This window comes from Diabrotica undecimpunctata, chromosome 7, assembly GCF_040954645.1.
Source record: "Diabrotica undecimpunctata isolate CICGRU chromosome 7, icDiaUnde3, whole genome shotgun sequence".
In the NCBI taxonomy this organism is placed as follows: Eukaryota; Metazoa; Arthropoda; class Insecta; order Coleoptera; family Chrysomelidae; genus Diabrotica; species Diabrotica undecimpunctata.
Genome location: NC_092809.1, coordinates 60,740,742 through 60,759,285, shown reverse-complemented (window position 1 = coordinate 60,759,285; position 18,544 = coordinate 60,740,742). Strand labels below are relative to the sequence as shown.

The 18,544-nt window shown below is 32.4% G+C and overlaps 1 protein-coding gene across 3 annotated transcripts in view; it reads right to left on the bottom strand.

Annotated features, from left to right (window-relative positions):
- The window catches only part of LOC140445406 (serine/threonine-protein phosphatase 4 regulatory subunit 1-like), a 462,854-nt gene that overhangs the window by 54,893 nt on the left and 389,417 nt on the right, over window positions 1-18,544 (bottom strand). For all 3 annotated transcript variants that reach the window (XM_072537408.1, XM_072537410.1, XM_072537411.1), the window contains one exon: window positions 6,753-7,045. In XM_072537408.1, coding sequence (XP_072393509.1) covers window positions 6,753-7,045 — 293 coding nt within the window. The remainder of the gene's footprint in view (window positions 1-6,752; window positions 7,046-18,544) is intronic.

The window sequence follows — 18,544 nt, the reverse complement described above, 5'->3', positions numbered from 1 at the left end:
GCAGTTGTAGAAAAAGGATATCCACATCACTATTATCTTTGCTCTCACGAGGTTTATCTGTGGACTTCACTTTTTCTTCCCTAGTGTATTTGTGAATTCTTCCAATTTTGCATATCTGCCTTATATCGTCATTGTTTGCTTTACACAAACACTCTTGAACCGGATGGTTCATACAGGTATTAAAAAGTGAGTTATTAAGAGTAAAATAGTAAAGCAACAGGATATGATGAAATACCAGTAGATTTTTTGTTTTTATCAAGATATATGATAGGTACCAATCAAATTTCATCGGACTGGTTTTTTTATTTTCCTTAAGACGTCCCATGATAAAACAACGAACCTGTTAGATGTCTTAATCAAACAAAAACACATCTTAACAGAAGTCTTGCGCATGAGAGGGAGTAGAATGTTTCGCTTACCACTTCTTAGTAAGAATAAACTTTGCAGTGCGAAAGGACAACTATCTCAGACATCAAGAAGAAACTTTCTGAGATACGACAACGGCAAACTAAAAAGACAAAGCAAAATAATGAGGATCGCATAAAATTGAAATAGAAAAAGATGAATTGGAGAGATGGAAAAACACATGAACAAAACTAAAGAAGTGGTTTAATAAGGAATGCAGAGATTTATCAAAAACTCAATGCTCAGAATGAAGTCAATCAACAGGATTATATACAGAGAAAAGTATTACAATGAAATTAACATTACAATGAAAGAAAAATTCGAGACATCTGAAAGAAATTCGACGCCAATAGAATGATCGTATTATCCGCATTCATAAAAAGTAGATGCTTTAAAATAAATAAAGAGGTATAATTCTGCTAGACGATTTGATTTATAAAAGAACAGTTTTGCACTAAAAGAAACTGTATATTGAGTTATACAGAATATTCATTGACAGATCTATAAAAGAATAAGAAATTTTTTTGCAGCAATTGACCAGTTGGGTATCTAAAGTTTGGTGAACCATAAATAAAGTTATTTGGAATGTTCCATTCCAAGTTCCATTATTATAAAAACTTTGTTCCAATTCACGTCTAGAAACGATAATGAAACTGTACTTTAGAAAGAAATGTAAAATTTTTTCAATAAGAATCAGCAATGCCTAACATTTGCTAATGATTTAATACTAATGGTTAAGATCTATAATTAATGAGGATATTAAAAGAATTAGAAATAGCGGCAAGAGAGTATTGACTGGAAATTAATATTAAAAAATCAAAATATATAATTATGGGGAGATATTAAGATGAAGGAGAACATTTGAAGATAAAATAGATGAGTAATTCACAGCAGAATACATAAGGAAATAGATGAAGACATAAGTAATACATAAATGGTATTTTTAGGAAATGTTTGTGAATCAGGATACAGTGTTTGCAGTGCGCGATTTTTCACAGAGATGTCTATATATGAATCAAGAATTGTATGCTTGTTTCATTGATTTCGAGGATGATTTTGACAGTGCAACATAATCGTCTTAAAGACATTTTATTCAACAAACATTTAGACTGTATGTAACCTATATTGGAATCAAAAAGTTAAGGTTAAATAAGAACTTACTGAAGACACCCAGATCGCTGTGTGGTAACACCAAGGGTGTATTCTATCACCATTGTTTAATTTATCTAGTGAATAAATGTGAATTAGCGCTGGCTGAAGCCGGTGTAGGCCTAATAATCAGTGAACCACTCAATATAACAAGATATGCTGATGACTGTCGGCGGGAACACTAGAAGAACTGCAATACCTTGCTCAACAACAGCAATAATCTTCTTCTACGGCACTACAGCCCAAAATGAGCCTTGGCCTCCTTTATTTTTTGCCTCCACCCTTGTCTGTCTGTGGCTGCTCTTCTCCATACACGGACTCCTAAAAGTGCTTGTGCGTCGCTGCTTACTGTGTCTTCCCAGCGCTTTCTTGGCTTTCCAACTGGTCTCTTTCCCTGCATTCTGGCGTTCAGTGCTCGTTTTGGTAGCCTATCCTCTCCCATTCGTATCACATGTCCGGCCCATTGCAATCTTTGTATTCTAATGAAGTCTGACAGGGGTGTTTCCTTATACAGTTGATAGAGCTCGTTATATCGAATTCTGAAGATTCCGTTTTCCCTCACAGGTCCTAGTATTCTCCTCAGTACTTTTCTTTCGAATGTGTAGAGTTTGTTTTTGGATGTTTCTTTCAGGACCCATGCTTCGCTGCCATAACATGCTATTGGCCGAATTAAAGTTTTATAGATTCTCATCTTTGTATTTCGGTGGACACTTTTAGACCGAAATATATGGGAGAGGGCAAAATAAGCTTTGTTTGCCTGCGTTATCCTTTTTCGTATTTCTCCATCCTCTGCTCCATCGGCATATATTTCTACTCCCAGGTATGTAAACTTTCTAACCGTTTCAATGTCATCTTCATGCATAATGTTTTGTGGGATTATATTTCTTCTCGTCTGTACCATTATTTTTGTTTTTTCTGTGTTAATTTCCAGACCTAGCCTTTTCGTTTGTGTTTTTAACTCTGCGTATGCTTCCTGTGCTCCTGTTGATGTTCTACTCATAGCAACACTACTGAACAGCAATAATAGTGGATTAAAACTAAATCCGAAGGAAACTAAGGTTATGATAATTAAGAAAACACAAAATATAAAGATATTAACTAGTAACAATACTGAAATGAAGCAAATACTCTCATATAGATACATTAAACAATGGAAGAAATTAAATTCCACATAGAAGTTGCACAGACCTTCCTCTCAGAATGAGAAAACTTTTTTGTGATCACAATATCCTAATATAAAACTAATATACAGTTTATGAACTTGAGGTCAACAAGGTTCTTAATTTATAAGTAGTAAATTTACAGCAAATGTAGAACAGTTAATTTTACATCCAAACATACCGAACAGTAGTAAGACAAACTACTACATATGTACACAAGTCATGGGTATACCATTAGCCAAAGAGGAGTTGCTAGAAAGATTGAAACACAAAATGCATTTTAGGAGAAATAAAATTGAAGAATGGACAAGAACCAAATATGAAGAATCACTTTCAAATTATTTATTAACATATCTTCTACATATTTTCAAAAACTTTTCTGGGTGTTGCGAGATAACATGGCTTCTCCTTGCAGGCAATTATTCAAAATAGTCGTTGTAGATGTGTTTAACTTTTATAATTTTGAAGCCAAAACATTCTTCCCCTTGATCATATCTCCTACGAAGAACAAGTTACAACAAACCATATCTGTTTATTTCTCATATGGCTCAGATATTCTAATTTCCACTCATTTCAGAAACATCAATGAATAAAAATGTTTTCCTTCAAAAAATTTTTTTATAATTTTAAATTCTGGTTGAAACAGTTGTTAAAAATTACTCTGTAATTTTTAACTTTATATTGTGAGAAATAAGTTAAATACTACATGTGGTTTTTGCAAAACTTCTCTGAAGATCCCATATAGACAACAAACATTAGTAAGTTATAGTTGCCAAATGTTATGGAGACTCATCAATACTTATTTCTCACTTAAAGAAAATAAAACATTTTTATTTAATATTCATAAAGATAACCTGTTTTTCTAGATATTTACAATAAAATTATTTGTTTCCTACAAACTTTTGTTTTTAAACTACAGTTTAACTTGCAAACTTTAATTCAGTTTAAAGAATTTTGAGAAAACTAAATACTAAAACAATGATGTCACTTCATTATCAACTTGTTTACACAAAACATCATAAATATTTGTGGGTTCAAGGAACTCCAATCTCCAAATGAACAGTTTCTAGTTTATTTTGAATGGTATTGGCAAATATGAGAATAATAAAACAAAGTTTTAAGTAAAAAAGAATATTTATTAAATTTTAATAAAAATAAAAAACAATTTATTTATAAGTATATCCATTTCGGGATCCTTCGTCGATATTAATGCAATCTTACGCTCATCAAAGCTGGCTGTGATATGAAATTAAAAAACATTTCACATCCACTTGATAAGCGAAAGCCTACATCCATGACAAAATCATAAACTACTGCAACTGCACTGATCACAAATTCTATATTGATGGTCATAAATGTTGCATCGCTCATCAAAGCTGGCTGTGATACGAGCCAGATATCCGTTTCACAACCACTTGATGAGCGGCACGGCACTTCAAGAATCTCGATATCCAGAATCCAAACATGCTACAACAACTGAGAAATATGTCAACAAAAATTAAAACTTCCATGTTCATTATCAAATTCAACTCATCCATATAACTAATTCTCATGCACAAATAAACAAATGTTACTACAAGAAAATTGCATCCTAGGAGATGCTAAAAATAATTTGTTTGATTATATATAAAGTGCATATTTTTGACATAAAAATATTAGTAGATTGATGCCTTGGAAACCTAGCTTAATAAAAAAAATAATCGTTTAGAGCAATATAAACAAGTTACAAAAAAATATCACAATTTAAACACTAATTCCTCATGATTTGTTGATTTTACTAAACCATTTAAAAATTTATTAATCCTGTTATTACAAAAAATTGACTGTTTTTTGCTATATGGAAATCTTAAACAACTAATGCTTATTCTGCCATTACTGCAAAATATAGCAGCCATAGCATAGTTTCTCCTAATCAGTACAGGATAATAGGTTTTAAAAGTTAACATTTTCAGTTTATACAATGTTTTTTTATGGTGTACCTATGATTGGTTAGTGCACAAACAGTTAAAACTTATTGGATCCATTTTGCAATCCAAACAGACATACATTTTTTGTGAACTAACCCATAAAATTGTGTATAACAAGAATAATATTTTATTGAATTTTATGTACTAAGATACAAACATGTTTTAACAATTATTAAGTTATTACACTATTTACACAAGTTATTACAATTATTTAAAACTGAACAGTTTATTAAAAAACGGGTATTTTCTAAAAAACCATAGGAAAACTTCAATACATTTGAAAATGACTAATCACTATTCATTAATCACACTAATAACATGAAATAAAATCAAACCCCAAGTAATTATAGTTGATGAAAAATGTTTCTCAGAAAAGTGCATTTAACCAATAAAAAGATTTAATGATTTTTTTTATTTCCAAATGACTAATAGAAATGATATTAGGGTACACATGTATTAAAACTGCTGAATCATTTAATAATTAGAAAAATATTAATAAACTAATTAAGAATAAACACTTACATCTACACAATACTATTCTTGATTCTTGTAGAACTATTCTTGATTCTTGTAGAATATATTAACAACATAACTCGTCAAAATGGCTGTGATACCATCAATAAAAAGGTTTCACAACCAAGTTGACGCTTATGGCATTAACTTTTCTTTCTTCATGAGATGAGTTGATGATGCACTCCCCACATAGCTCATCAAAGTGGCTGTGATATCTTAAAATAAAAGAATTCACAACCAAATTGATGAACATGTAGAAAGCAAATACATAATTGTAGAATTTCCATGTTGATTATGAATTTAACACTGCTCATCAAAGCTGGCTGTGATAGAACTGAATAATCTAAAACTGCCAACTCTGACGAGCAGTGGCAAACACAAAAATATGTCCTAATTTGCTCAGTGATTTGGGCTATAATTACATGAAAGACAAGGTAGTGAGACAAATAATATGAACATCTCACTACCCATGTCTTTCATGCAAGCATAACCACTATTTGCATGTTCCTGAAGCAGTTATATTATTTGCTTCTGCTTCTCAAAAGTATACTTTACAAATTCTAAGCAAGAAATACAAGAAAATACATTTTAACTCTATTCCTAAAACATGAAACAAACTAACTATACAGATTACATAGATCTATCAACTTTTAATTATCTTTAGAACAACTAAAATGCATTCAATAACATATATTGATTCTAGAATAATGGAACAGTACATGTTACACACAAAAAAAATCAAGAACTATACCTCGAACAGAAAACTATAATCTAAGTAACGCTATGAACTTCAACTTACAATGTTTTGTATTTTTAGAAAAGCTATGCCTGGTGCAAAAACAACAACCTACAATATATTGATTCCTCCAATTGGAAAATTAAGTTTTATTATAAACTGAACAAAACAAAAAAATATACAGTTTGAATTAAGCCACTAGTATATTTAAACTACATCTATATTAACTTGAAAATCAATCGTCTAGGTTGCCAAAGCATGTATCTACCCAGTAATTATCTTATTAAGGTTAAGATTTTTTTAAATTACAATCATAAAATAAAATTACAATAAACAGATATGGAGTAAAAATTTGATACATTCTTACCTCTACTGATTATACTTAATTATTATAAAAGATATGTGAACTTAATTATATCCTATTAACCACCTGTTATATACGAAATCATCAATTTAAACCTAAAATGGTCTCTTAATATTCGGGTAATAGCATCATTATTCCAAGGACCTATATATAAAATGTAATCTTAAATAGTATGAAAATAAACTAAGTAACAAACTAAAATGAAATAAAAAATAAAATTATATTAGTTTTTGTATTTACATATAAATACATATTTTTCTTAGTATAATTTTCAAATTCCTCCAAAACAGTCCTTTACTTGGTTTTAGTCATGGGAGCAATGGAACTAGATCACTACCCGAGCATTAAGATCAAGAAAATGCAGACTAATTAAAAAAGAAGATATGTAAAATCAAAAGCCTCTATTGGATCTAACTCATTTGAAAAAATAGATTTGATAAGTCACTTTAAATACTTACATTAATAGCACTAGTATTTACATCTGTGGTGGTTTCTAACTTGGTGAGCGCCAAAATTGTGGGACATACTTGGATTTCGGCTTGTAGTTTTGAAATAAAACCCTGTTCTATCAATTGGATTAGAGTCGAGTGGGTAACAAGAGTATTTTCTGAACATCCTAAACTTCTTACAACGAAAGGAATAATGTGATCACTGACGATGTTCTTAAATGCAGGCACTTCACTCGAACATGCTATGGCTTGTGCGGCAATGTGAGGTATTTGCTCTAGTAATTCAACCCTTAAGATCGATTCTACAATCAAAAAAGAACATTATTAGAATTGTAAAAGAATTATCGTTAATAAAATAAAATTATATTATAGTAATAATAAAAAACAAACAACAATTACACTGTGAAATGATTCAATAACCCCGGTAAATGGCAACAAGAAAAAAAAGCGGCAAACGTAGAAGCACGCGGTTTGCCTCCATTTTGATTTGAGCCCAAAATATTCTTGCAGGTTAACCGGAAACGCTTTGCACAAACACAGCTGAAATATCTAGAGATATGCACTAAAAAACTATTCACGACTTACCCTACATGTTTATCTACATTTTTTCACTGGTTATAGAAAATATTGATGGATTTTTTCTTCAAAAATTGAGAAAAATCACAAACGCAAACACGAAGCGTTCTCACAGCCATGCCGAGCACGCCTACTTGATGGCATTGCCGCTGCGAGGCGCTAGTATCGCGGCGGCAAGTAGAGATCGTTGAACGCTCTTGTAGTACGCGCTTGTCACACCGTTTCACCTTATTTCATTCAACTTCGCGCAGCACCGCCCATGTCTGGAGCGTCCTTCCTACAATATACAGTTTGTGTTGGCTCTGTTATAAATGAGGAATTTATTACAAATCTCTTAATTTTACTAGATAATTAGTTTTGGCTATTTCAAAGTTCACACGTCAGGACATTATCTTGTTTTTTTTGTTGTCATTATGATCTTATATGGGCAATCATTGGTCATTCTGTCATTTCCTTGCCAGTTATCCATCCTTTTATGTCCAGACGATCCAAATGTTTTAAAGTCTCCAGTTTTAGTCCTGGGTTTCCCTTTTATTCTATGAGTGTTGACTTAAATATTTCTTTTTTAGAAATGTACCTATCAACCTATGAATCAGCTTTATTCATGTCACGAAAAAATTAAATTTGTGGAACGTTAAGATGAGTAATGTTTCAAAACTCTAAAAAATAACAGTTACTTCCGTTTCGCAAGAATTTGGTTATACGCTTTTTTCAAAGCAGTTCTAGTCATTTTTCTAAAAAAAGGTTTGTCATTTCATAAGAAATAGAAGTTTTAGCGGGAAATTTTTCATACATTCTCATTAGCTTTATAATAATTAGAATAGACATTCAAAAAATGCACTGACAAAAATAAAACTATAAAGTGACATCAATATTAATCGTTTCAAGGAGAATCTTCTTATTCTCTCGGAATTTATTTAGGATGTATTATTTTTATTGTAGTCACAACAACTTTCAACATCTAGAACAATCTCCCTCATTTCTATTATTCTAAAATGAGTTCTATTTTAATATCAAATAAAAAATTAAATTGGTTCGATATGTTTATAATCAATGGCGTACAGCTTTTTTATTTTTGATTATCTAAAGGATTATTTTGCAATGTATTGAACAAAAACTAATGTGTTGTTCTTTTTTAAGACATATTTTCTGTCGATATATATTTAAAGAAAATTCATCAAAATAGTCTTAAGGAACAAACAAAATGATAACAGCAAGACAAAACTTTTAGAAGCTAAAGTGATGAATTAATAGCAAATATATAACGTGAATATTTTGACATCGACCATTTTAGAGGCCGAAATAATTTTTTTAAAGAAACTTGAGATTTATTACTCAATGAAATATAAGTAGGAATACCTAATGGATACGAATCTATTGGACATTCACGAACATCTTTATAACTAGGTACGTATCAGAATATAGAGACTATATATGTTTTGACGAGAAACAATAAAATAATACCAAAATAAAGAATATCACCTACATATTAATCAAAATAATAGGACTTTAAGATTATTTAGTACTAATTTTATGATTTCTAGGAGGTATTTGATATTATGGAACTAGGAAAAATTCTGAACTAACTAAATTACTGGTTAATCGACTATAAAGTACCTATACTAAAACTCTATGAATATTATAAGACTTAAACACAAACAGTAAGAAACTAAATACCTGTCAAGCGAAGCACAACCTTTAATCAAAACTGCACACAGTCATCCTAAAATATTCTTTTCAGACACTCGACTGGGTGACTCGACACGTCGATGAATGACATTATGATCTAAAAAGATATACGAAAATAGTCCATCCAAGCAGCTCATAACACAAGATAATGGCTATATTTGGAGATGGCATATATTGTGAACGTAACATTGAGATTACGATTAAAGTTTATAACGCCAAATATTCCAAAGTTTTTTAAAAAAGAGGTCTTTTACCACTTTATATCTCCTATAATATTAGAATTTAACTATAAACGGCCGATTATTTTTAAATAAAGATTATTGTCTTATGTATCTCACTAACTAGCATTGTACAAAAAATACTCAATTTGATAACCTAGACAAATCTTCACAAAAATTTCGGCCAAGTGGCAATTTGTCTGAAATCTTTGGGATAAGTCGAGCATGACGGGGTTTGCGACTGTGAATTCTACGCGGCGCCTCTTTTAAGACGCGCGAGTGCAATGACACACCGATTCAAAGCGCAATGATTTCTTGCTTCATTGGGGGTCTTTACGTAGAGCAGATGTGTACGAGGACCTATATATACACACACAAACACAACACACAGCCATATAATATGTGGTTCCTCCCTCTAAGAGATGAACATACCTCAACTTTATGGTCCATGGTTTATATACTAGAAGGGATACGACATTTACAAGAGGAGTTTCCAGTTCAAATATCAATTTTTTGGAATTTTAAAAACGAAGTGACATGTTTAAATAAACCGTCAGTTAAATCGAATATTACGGCTGATTAAATTTCAGCTTTCATGAATTAGTTCATGTAATTCTTCTTCTATTTCTTATAATGTACTTCTGTCGGAAGTTGGAAATAATACTGGCCAATCCCACTTGAATGATGCCCTGAATAATTGATTGAAGGTCATGTTTAATCAATCTCTTAAATATCTTAAGCTAAGAAACCCTACTTTTAACACTTCTCTTTATCTTTCCTTCCATTATTAATCTTAGAAATTGCATTTTTGTTTCCTCTTATTACAATAACAAAGTACTCAATTTCTTGCGTTTCTATTAGTTCCGATTCTGTATTCAGTCTTCGCAATACTTTCCTACTGTAATACTGTGTATCCATAGTATACATAACATTCTAGGGGAATACCATATTTAGAAGCACGCCAATATCTTTAAATCTGATTTTTTGAACATCCAAGGTTCAAAACCATGTAAAAATGTTGAGAATACGTAGTTTACTAACAATTTTGTTCTTAATTCTAGTGTTATATATATTTTTCTTCTTCAATTGCATACACTTCCTCTTCTTCGTTGCAGCTTGGTAAACTGATCTTTTGCTAATTTCATACCACTGATGCAGATTTTTGAGCCATGATTCATTTTTCTATCTCGATTACGTTTGAATTCAACTTTGCCTTCGATTATTAACTACAGTAGTTTATTTTGACATTTCTCATGTAACATGGCCAAACTATACTAATTTTTTCTTATTTCTCTTCTGGTGTCTGTGACATGTCCACTGTCCAAACAATTTAAATAGTTGCGAGTAATTATTGTGAATGACAAAAATAATAAAAGTGAAGAAGTAACGAAGCGAATACTAGGAGGCAACAAAATATAATGGAGATACCATAAGCTAATAAAGAACAAGAACTTATCCAGAAATACAAAACTGAAAATACACATAGTTGTAATTAGACCAGTAAATACATTCGTAACTGAAATATTGTGCCCCACACATAAAGAAAGATTAAGAATATTATGGATCCGATAAGAATAGAAAACGAAGAAATGAAAAAAACGATCTACTGATTACTAAGGTCACCAGATGGAAGCCAGAAATTGAAAGACCAAAGGAAGATTTAGAGAGTGAGAAACTGGAGGGACTTATGTACAGATCAAAATAAGTGGAAGCAAATTGTAACGAAAGCCAAGCCATACAAAAAATATACAAGAAGACGCGGAGTGATTCACCGAAATAAGCGAATCAAAGAGCTCTAAAACATTCCATCAAGAATGAAAGACCTTGATAATGATGATATTCCATACATTATTAAATATTTTTTTCATTTTCATGAAAGTGGCTCTGACTATTTACATACGGCATCTTATCTCTTCTGTTTGTTCTGCATCTTTCGTTAACCATGCACCAAGAGTATAGGTCTACTTTAACATCGGATTTCATTTTAACATGTATCTGTATTAGGTACAATTCAAATAAACGATTCAGGGCCAAATTTCACGAGGAATTCGAATCAAAATTTCAGTAAGAACGATAAGTATCTACCAATCTTATCGCAATAAAAATGACCTTAAGTACGACTTTCAATGTTATGTAATAATGTCGTCATTTTACCTTTCATGAGGTGAAAATATCTAACCACTTCCGATTTGTCAACAGCTTGTACATTTTTCTACATATGGTGGTATTTTTAAATTCCCTGTATAATGTTGAATCCAGATTAAATTACGATTGAGAGTTCACAAATTATGACAGTTAACTAAACTAAAATAGTCCTTACGCAGTAATTGAAGATAAACCAAACAGTTTGATAACAGGACACTGAGCTTTCCCAACAATTTGTTTTTCATATAAATCTTATTTTTTAATTAATTATTGTCTGCTCTATATTCATTTCTAGTTCCTATGAAAATTCATTCTTCTGTTTTCTTCTTTCTTGTTACACACAGACTTCCTTCGGTTTTTTACTGTGGACTTAATTCTTTACCCAAATTTAGACAGACATTTTGTCGTTTAAATGAATAAATCTGACATTTTCTGATGTGGTGATTTCATTAATGATGCTAATGTTAATGTCGGTTAATGACTCATTTATATCTTCCGCATGTTTTTGCTTTTTTTGCCGGATATGATTTAAATTTTTATCTTTTCTTATTTGCTTTAAATTTGTCGGTGAACTTATTATTTCTGCTTTATTAACATTAATTTTTCTAAGAAATAATATATATCTTATCCAACGTAAAATGTACACGAAATATGGTAAAATCTAATTCAGTAGATTGCAAATTATTGTCTGTACCTTTCCTTGAAACGAATCTTGTAAGACATTAATTTCACTACTTTACCTTAGGAAAAAGATATTGGGGTGTCTGTGTCTAAATTTATCCGGCACTCGGACGTAAATAGTTGGTCGTCGGAATCCGCGGGGGCCCCGTCAACAACGACGTCGACGACGTCGTACATTTCAAAGCAGTACCGATTTATGCCTTCGGTGGGGTTACCGGAAATTGTTATTTGCGTTTCCTTTCGCTGGAAAAAATACCCAGACAAAAAAAGGATGAGGAGCGTTACACTTATAAATCGCTTCCTTTTTCTTTATTTGCTTGACTAATTGTTTTCAATTTAAAATTATTTTCCGCACAGTCTGGTAGAATGATTAATTTACGTATTGGGCAAAATTGCAATCTAAGTAATATACGTCTTTAGCAAAATCTTCTATTTCGACCTATATTTATCCACTTCTGGACAAAGGTTTAATTAATGAAAAATCTAAACTAAAAAAGTAAAAACTAGAGAAACAACTGAAATCACTTAAACTAAATTCATAGGTTTCAATAGAAAATTATTCATAATCTCGAAGCGCACTGACAATTTCTCATAATATATTGCTTCCTAAAATAAATAAGAAGAAATTTCCAAGCCAGAACTCAGACTTTTAAACACCACACGGAAAACTGAGAAAAAACAAGAGAAGATAGAGCAGAGACGTGGAGATCACACTGCCAGGATCTATAGAAAGACAACCAAAACTAGGAACTTGTCCTCCAGAACTATGATGAAATAAAAGGAAGTACGATGAGCGGTAAATTCAAACCCAACAGGGCACAATGTCCAGATATGATAAAAGCAGAAATGCTGAAGGTCACAGAAGAAACCGAAATAAAATTACTTCAGCTTCTCTGTAATCTAATGTGGCGATAGACTGGACACAATCTACGATCACAATACACAAAAAGGCAGCTTCCAAAGATGCGATAATTACAGAACTATTTCCCTTCTCTCACATGCTAGCGAGATAATGTTACAAATCTGAAAACTTTCCTACAAAAAGAAATACTGAAAGAGCAGGTCGGATTTGTCAAAGGTAGAGAAAAACGAGAACGTATTTTTCATATTAGACAAATAATAGAAAATTCAAGGAAATTCAATATCCCATTATATCCTTCTTTATAGACTCGTTCAACTCGTTCGCAAGGCGTTCAACAATATCAGATAACATCATTTATGGAAGTAAGGATGAATTTAAGCTTGGAACAGGTAGAAACAGCTGTAAAAAGAACAGAACTGCTAAAATCTCCAGATCCAGGGAGAATAAATCCAGAACTAGTACGGTTTCGGCCAGTAAAATCACTGGAAATGCTCCAAAAAAATTTCGAAAGATGCCTAACCGTATTTATTTATTTATCGTATGGCACTCGATAAAACATTACATATTTATGTTTACAAACGAACATCTAACTTATTTATATATTCTATCGACTCTGGAGTCGCCATTAGGAAATCCTCTGACCTGCCTTGATAGGATCTTGTGGGACACTGTTCTGTAATGTGACAGATGGTTTGGGGTTGTCCGTAGTCACAGAGTGGGGATGGTCGTTTACTCCATTTGTGCATCATATAACCGCATCTGCCATGTTGGGTTCTGATTCGGTTCAGCATAGTCCATGTGTTGCGTGGTAAGTCAAAACCTGGTGGTTTTTGTGTGATGCAGGGTAAGCTTCTATTTTGTTGTTCCATCCATTCTCTAGTCCAAGTGGTCATTAAGTTGAACTCATTTTCCACAGCAAACTGTGCTGTTTTTATTGGCGGTTGTCTGGAGCGTAAACGGTTACCGTTGGCATCATCTATATCTTGGCCTTAGCCTAACCGTAGAGGATGTTCTAGAAGAATGGATACAGTCTTATATTTAGAGTATGCACAAAAAAGGTACAAAAGCCGACTCAAAGAACTACAGGGGCCCCAGCGTAGAGGTAATACCAACAGTGGAAAGAATTTATTCTAGAATTGTGAAAGAATTTATCGAGGAAGATACTATAAATAAACAATCGGAAGATGCAGGATTTCGCGTAGGGAGTTCTATAGATAATACTAAATACTAAAAATTACATTGGAGAAAAAGAACAAAGGAACAGATAAATACATTATGGTTTTAGATCTTGAAAAAGCATATGGCAGTGTACCCACTATACGACTATGGCCAGAAATACTAGAAATTAGTCACATTTTGATTAGTGCTACACACAACTATTATAATAACCAGTCTAAAATTAAATTAGGAAATAAGAGTCACCGCACCATGAAAACTCTTCTCATACTTTTTTTAAGATATATTTAGGCGGAGCTCTAATAAAATGGATTAAAAAATGCAGAACTATTCGACAGAATAAGGGATGACATGCTTTTCACTTTATTCTTTGCGGATGACAAAATCGTAATTATCGAAGATCAAGATGATATAAATTATATGATAAGAAAACTAAAAGAAGCATATGAAGCTACAGGCCTTACCATGAACATATCCAAGTGTGAATACCTGGGGGTCGGAAACACTGAAATATGTAAAAGATCTAATTTAGACGCAGAAACCATAAAATTTGTGGAGATAGAAACAAGCTCTTAGCAACCGAAATGGATTTTATAAGGAGTTGTCAAGATCAAAATTACAAAGAATTCGAAATGAGCATATAAAAATGAATTTGGTAGAAATAAGAAAATATTGAAAAAATACTATTAACTTAGTTTGGCCATGTTAAGAAAATGCCAGAGGACAGACGGCCCCGGAAAATATTAGAATGGATACCTGCAGAACGAAGGAAAGAGATCGGCCACGCCGAAGTTTGAGAGATGAAGTTAATGAGACTATGACGGCAAGAAACTTGGTAGAGGATGGTGCCTTAAATAGAAAAGAATGAAAACTGGAGACAGAGTCGGCGGCAGCTGTAAAAAAATCCGTTCAGGTATGAGGGGCAGGAAAAGTAGGCGTAGGTAGGTAGTTGATGTATGATTCATAGTTGTATATGGGATCATTGATCACAAACACACGGACACTGCAGGAGGAAATAAAAGGTAGATGTGATCCAGCAAAGATCGCTGGGAAAATGAACCAAATTGCATAAACACAAAATTTTCTATTTGAAAATGTTACGATTTCGTGGAACCATAGAACAAATAATTCGATTTTAAGAAAGCTAAAGTTCAGTAATCCCAAAATTAGCAGTAAAAGTGGATCAATAAATACCGCCAACAAGATGGACTGACCAAATCACATGAATTTGCTAAAAACCAATGCCCTAATAATTAAAAGAAATGACTAGAGACAGATATTTGGAGACGGATAATACACGATATCACGACGACCACTATACTCTCCCTGGAGGTTCAAAACTGACGAGAGATTTACTTCTTATTAAAAATATGTTTTATGATACCATAATATCAAAACCTACTATCGGGATTTTTTCAAATTTAATGAGACAGAAAAAGCGTTCTATTATTATTACAGAATAGCCAAAATCCACGATGGTTCATAAAATTATATTTAGATTCATACAAATTACGTATACTAGATATTTATAACACAGTAGGTATATTATTCCAGGTGTACAAATCAACAAGACCGTCAACATTAAAAAAAAATTGGTATATGGTGAAGAAAGGAAAAATTATATCCACGAATCAAATTTTGCTATTATTTAGAAATAATAGCATCTCTTAATAAGCAGTCTTCTTCTCTTCGTATTCGCTATCATATTTTTAGAGAATGAGAATATAAAACCAAAATAGACTCATAACATAGACGCATGACAGGGCAAAATACTCCAATTTCCTACTTCTGATTGTTTTGTAAAACCTATTCATTTGTCACTCTCTTAACACAGATTATTCGTAGCAGCTTTCAATACACCCACATTTCGAAAGCTTGAAGTCTGTTTAATACTAACTCGATACAATAATGTTGAGAAGATGTAACATGTCGAATCTTATTTTCAGGTTATTGTTAATATTCCATCCACATAATACTTTTGTCATTCGATAGATAACTACCCTGGCCTGTTAAATGCGGATTTTTATCTCTTTGCTCATATCCCAATTGTCATTTATTTTTGAACCAAGATGTTCTCTCAATACAAACAGAGATCTTTATCTATCAGTTTTTCCTCATAGGTTGAGATTATTGATAAAGATGAAAAACGCCTCTTCGCTCCTTAGTGTCCACAGAAGACGAAGTAGGGAGATTTATGCACCCTTGCTCCAATATTCAAGCTTAAACCCAATAATTAGATAAACAATATCAAGCAAAAATAAATATTATGAACAAATTTAGACATCAATTGTGTATAGTTTTAGTATTATATTAGTATGACAGTATTGCTATAGATATATTGTGGAGTTGTGGTTCTTTTGTCCATAAAACTTAAAGGATACTTCCCCGATTTTAATATTTTTTCTGGTTAGTATCAAAATATAACAATTAGCGAATTAAACTTAAAATTGAGATTAAAGCTTAAATCTAATCTAATTCCGCTAAAAAGAATAGCGTTGCGTCGGGGGAATTAAAAAACTTTTAAATAGCGAAGGTAGCAGATAAAAAAGTCATTCATTCCCAATCAAATAACTGAAAATCAGCGCGATAACGACTTCCTAACGAATTTTAATTGATGCATTGTTATGGGTGACGAAACATACATTTATGTCGATTGCAAAACCACTTCCTTATTAAACGTTTTATGTTCGGGAATATTTATTATAGAATGGTCGAACACGGGAGTGGAAATTCAGCAATATTTCTAAAATCAACTATTTAAGCCAAAAACTGATTGTAGAAATTACATTAGATTAGATATAGATTTTATTTTATTAGTAAAATGAATTCAAAATTAATTCACCAATAAATAATAAGCAATAAGCAAATTTTATATAAATATATAATACTAAAACTTTAGTATTTTCAAAGACACCAATAAACGTACAGGTGTATGCCAAGGGTCAAATAATAGAACAGGTAAATTCCATAAAATATTTGGGAACAAATATAAATAGTCAGTGTAATCCAAAAAAAGAAATCCTGTCAAGAATCGAACAAGCAAGGAAAACATTCATGAGGATTAAAACATTTTTTACAAGATCAGACCTTAGTCTACAGCTTAGAATCCGAATGATCAGATGTTACGTTTTTTCTGTCTTACTGTATGGCTGTGAAAGTTGGACAATGGACTCTGAAGTAGAAAAAAGAATAGATGACTTTGAGATGTATATATACAGACGAATGTTGAGGATTCCATGGGTACAAAGAGTTACTAATGTCGAGGTACTTCGTCGCATGTGTAAACAAAAAGAATTACTAAGAATAATCAAAGAGAGGAAAATGCAATACTTGGGTCATGTGCTGAGAGGCGAAAGATATGAATTACTTCAAGTTATACTGGAAGGAAAAGTACAGGCCAAAAGATCAGTAGGAAGACGCCAGAACTCGTGGCTGAAAGACCTGAGGAGATGGTTCGACCGCTCATCCGCAGAGATCTTTCGCGCAGCAGTTTCCAAAACTACAATTGCCATTTGGATCGCCAACCTTCGAAAGGAGACGGCGCAATGAGAAGAAGAATAAGCAAATTGTATGTCACCAAAGAACACAGAACAAAGAAATTGTCTAAGAACACAAAATACATTAGCATTGACTAGGACTAGGTTTTAGTGCAACCGTTAATATACATTTTGCCATGGGTTTGACCGGGTACGTTTTCCCAGTGAGAGTTATGTTGTGTACCCAGGCTTTTTTCCGGTCACGGATGGTGCCTTTTGGCTGGTCTGGACCAAAGTATTTTGTAGCTGATTTATTTCTAGCACGCATCAGCTCTGTCATTGCCATGTACTTCCAGATAACCTGGTACCCATATCAGTGTGACATTGTTCTGTTCCACCAGTCTACCAAATTCTTTCCGTCATTCCCACACTAGCCAACAGTCTCTATCTCAGCGCTTCCATAGTTAATTTGACTATCTGCGCTTATATTATTCACCTTAAATTCGAAATCCCTCAGAGTTATATTCTCCAAGTGAAATAAAAATATTTACTATTTCTACTACACCCGACCATTCTGGTATAACTATGCAATCTGTGTTATGTGTGTTATCTGCCTAGTAGGCATGGAAAGTTATCTGGGTAGTATATGATCAGAAATCACCGTCTACGGTATCCCTAATCTCATTTGTTATGTATTTGTGTGTCAACCCTATAGAATAAGCAGAGAAGGGGGCACAGTAAGCTGTCTTGTAGAACCTATGAATTGACCTTATGTAGCGGTATTTGTTCGTTTCGGTATTTGACAAATAAATGCCGGTTTGGAAGTAGGTTTTATGGATAATAAATTAACTGACAGGAAAGGATTTTCTTACTTTATACAAGAGACCTATATAGTTTGCCGAACACTTAAATTACATCCAGGACTCCGAGGTGATATTTCCTTTCAAAGATTATTTGAGTAACATAATGTTGTTATTC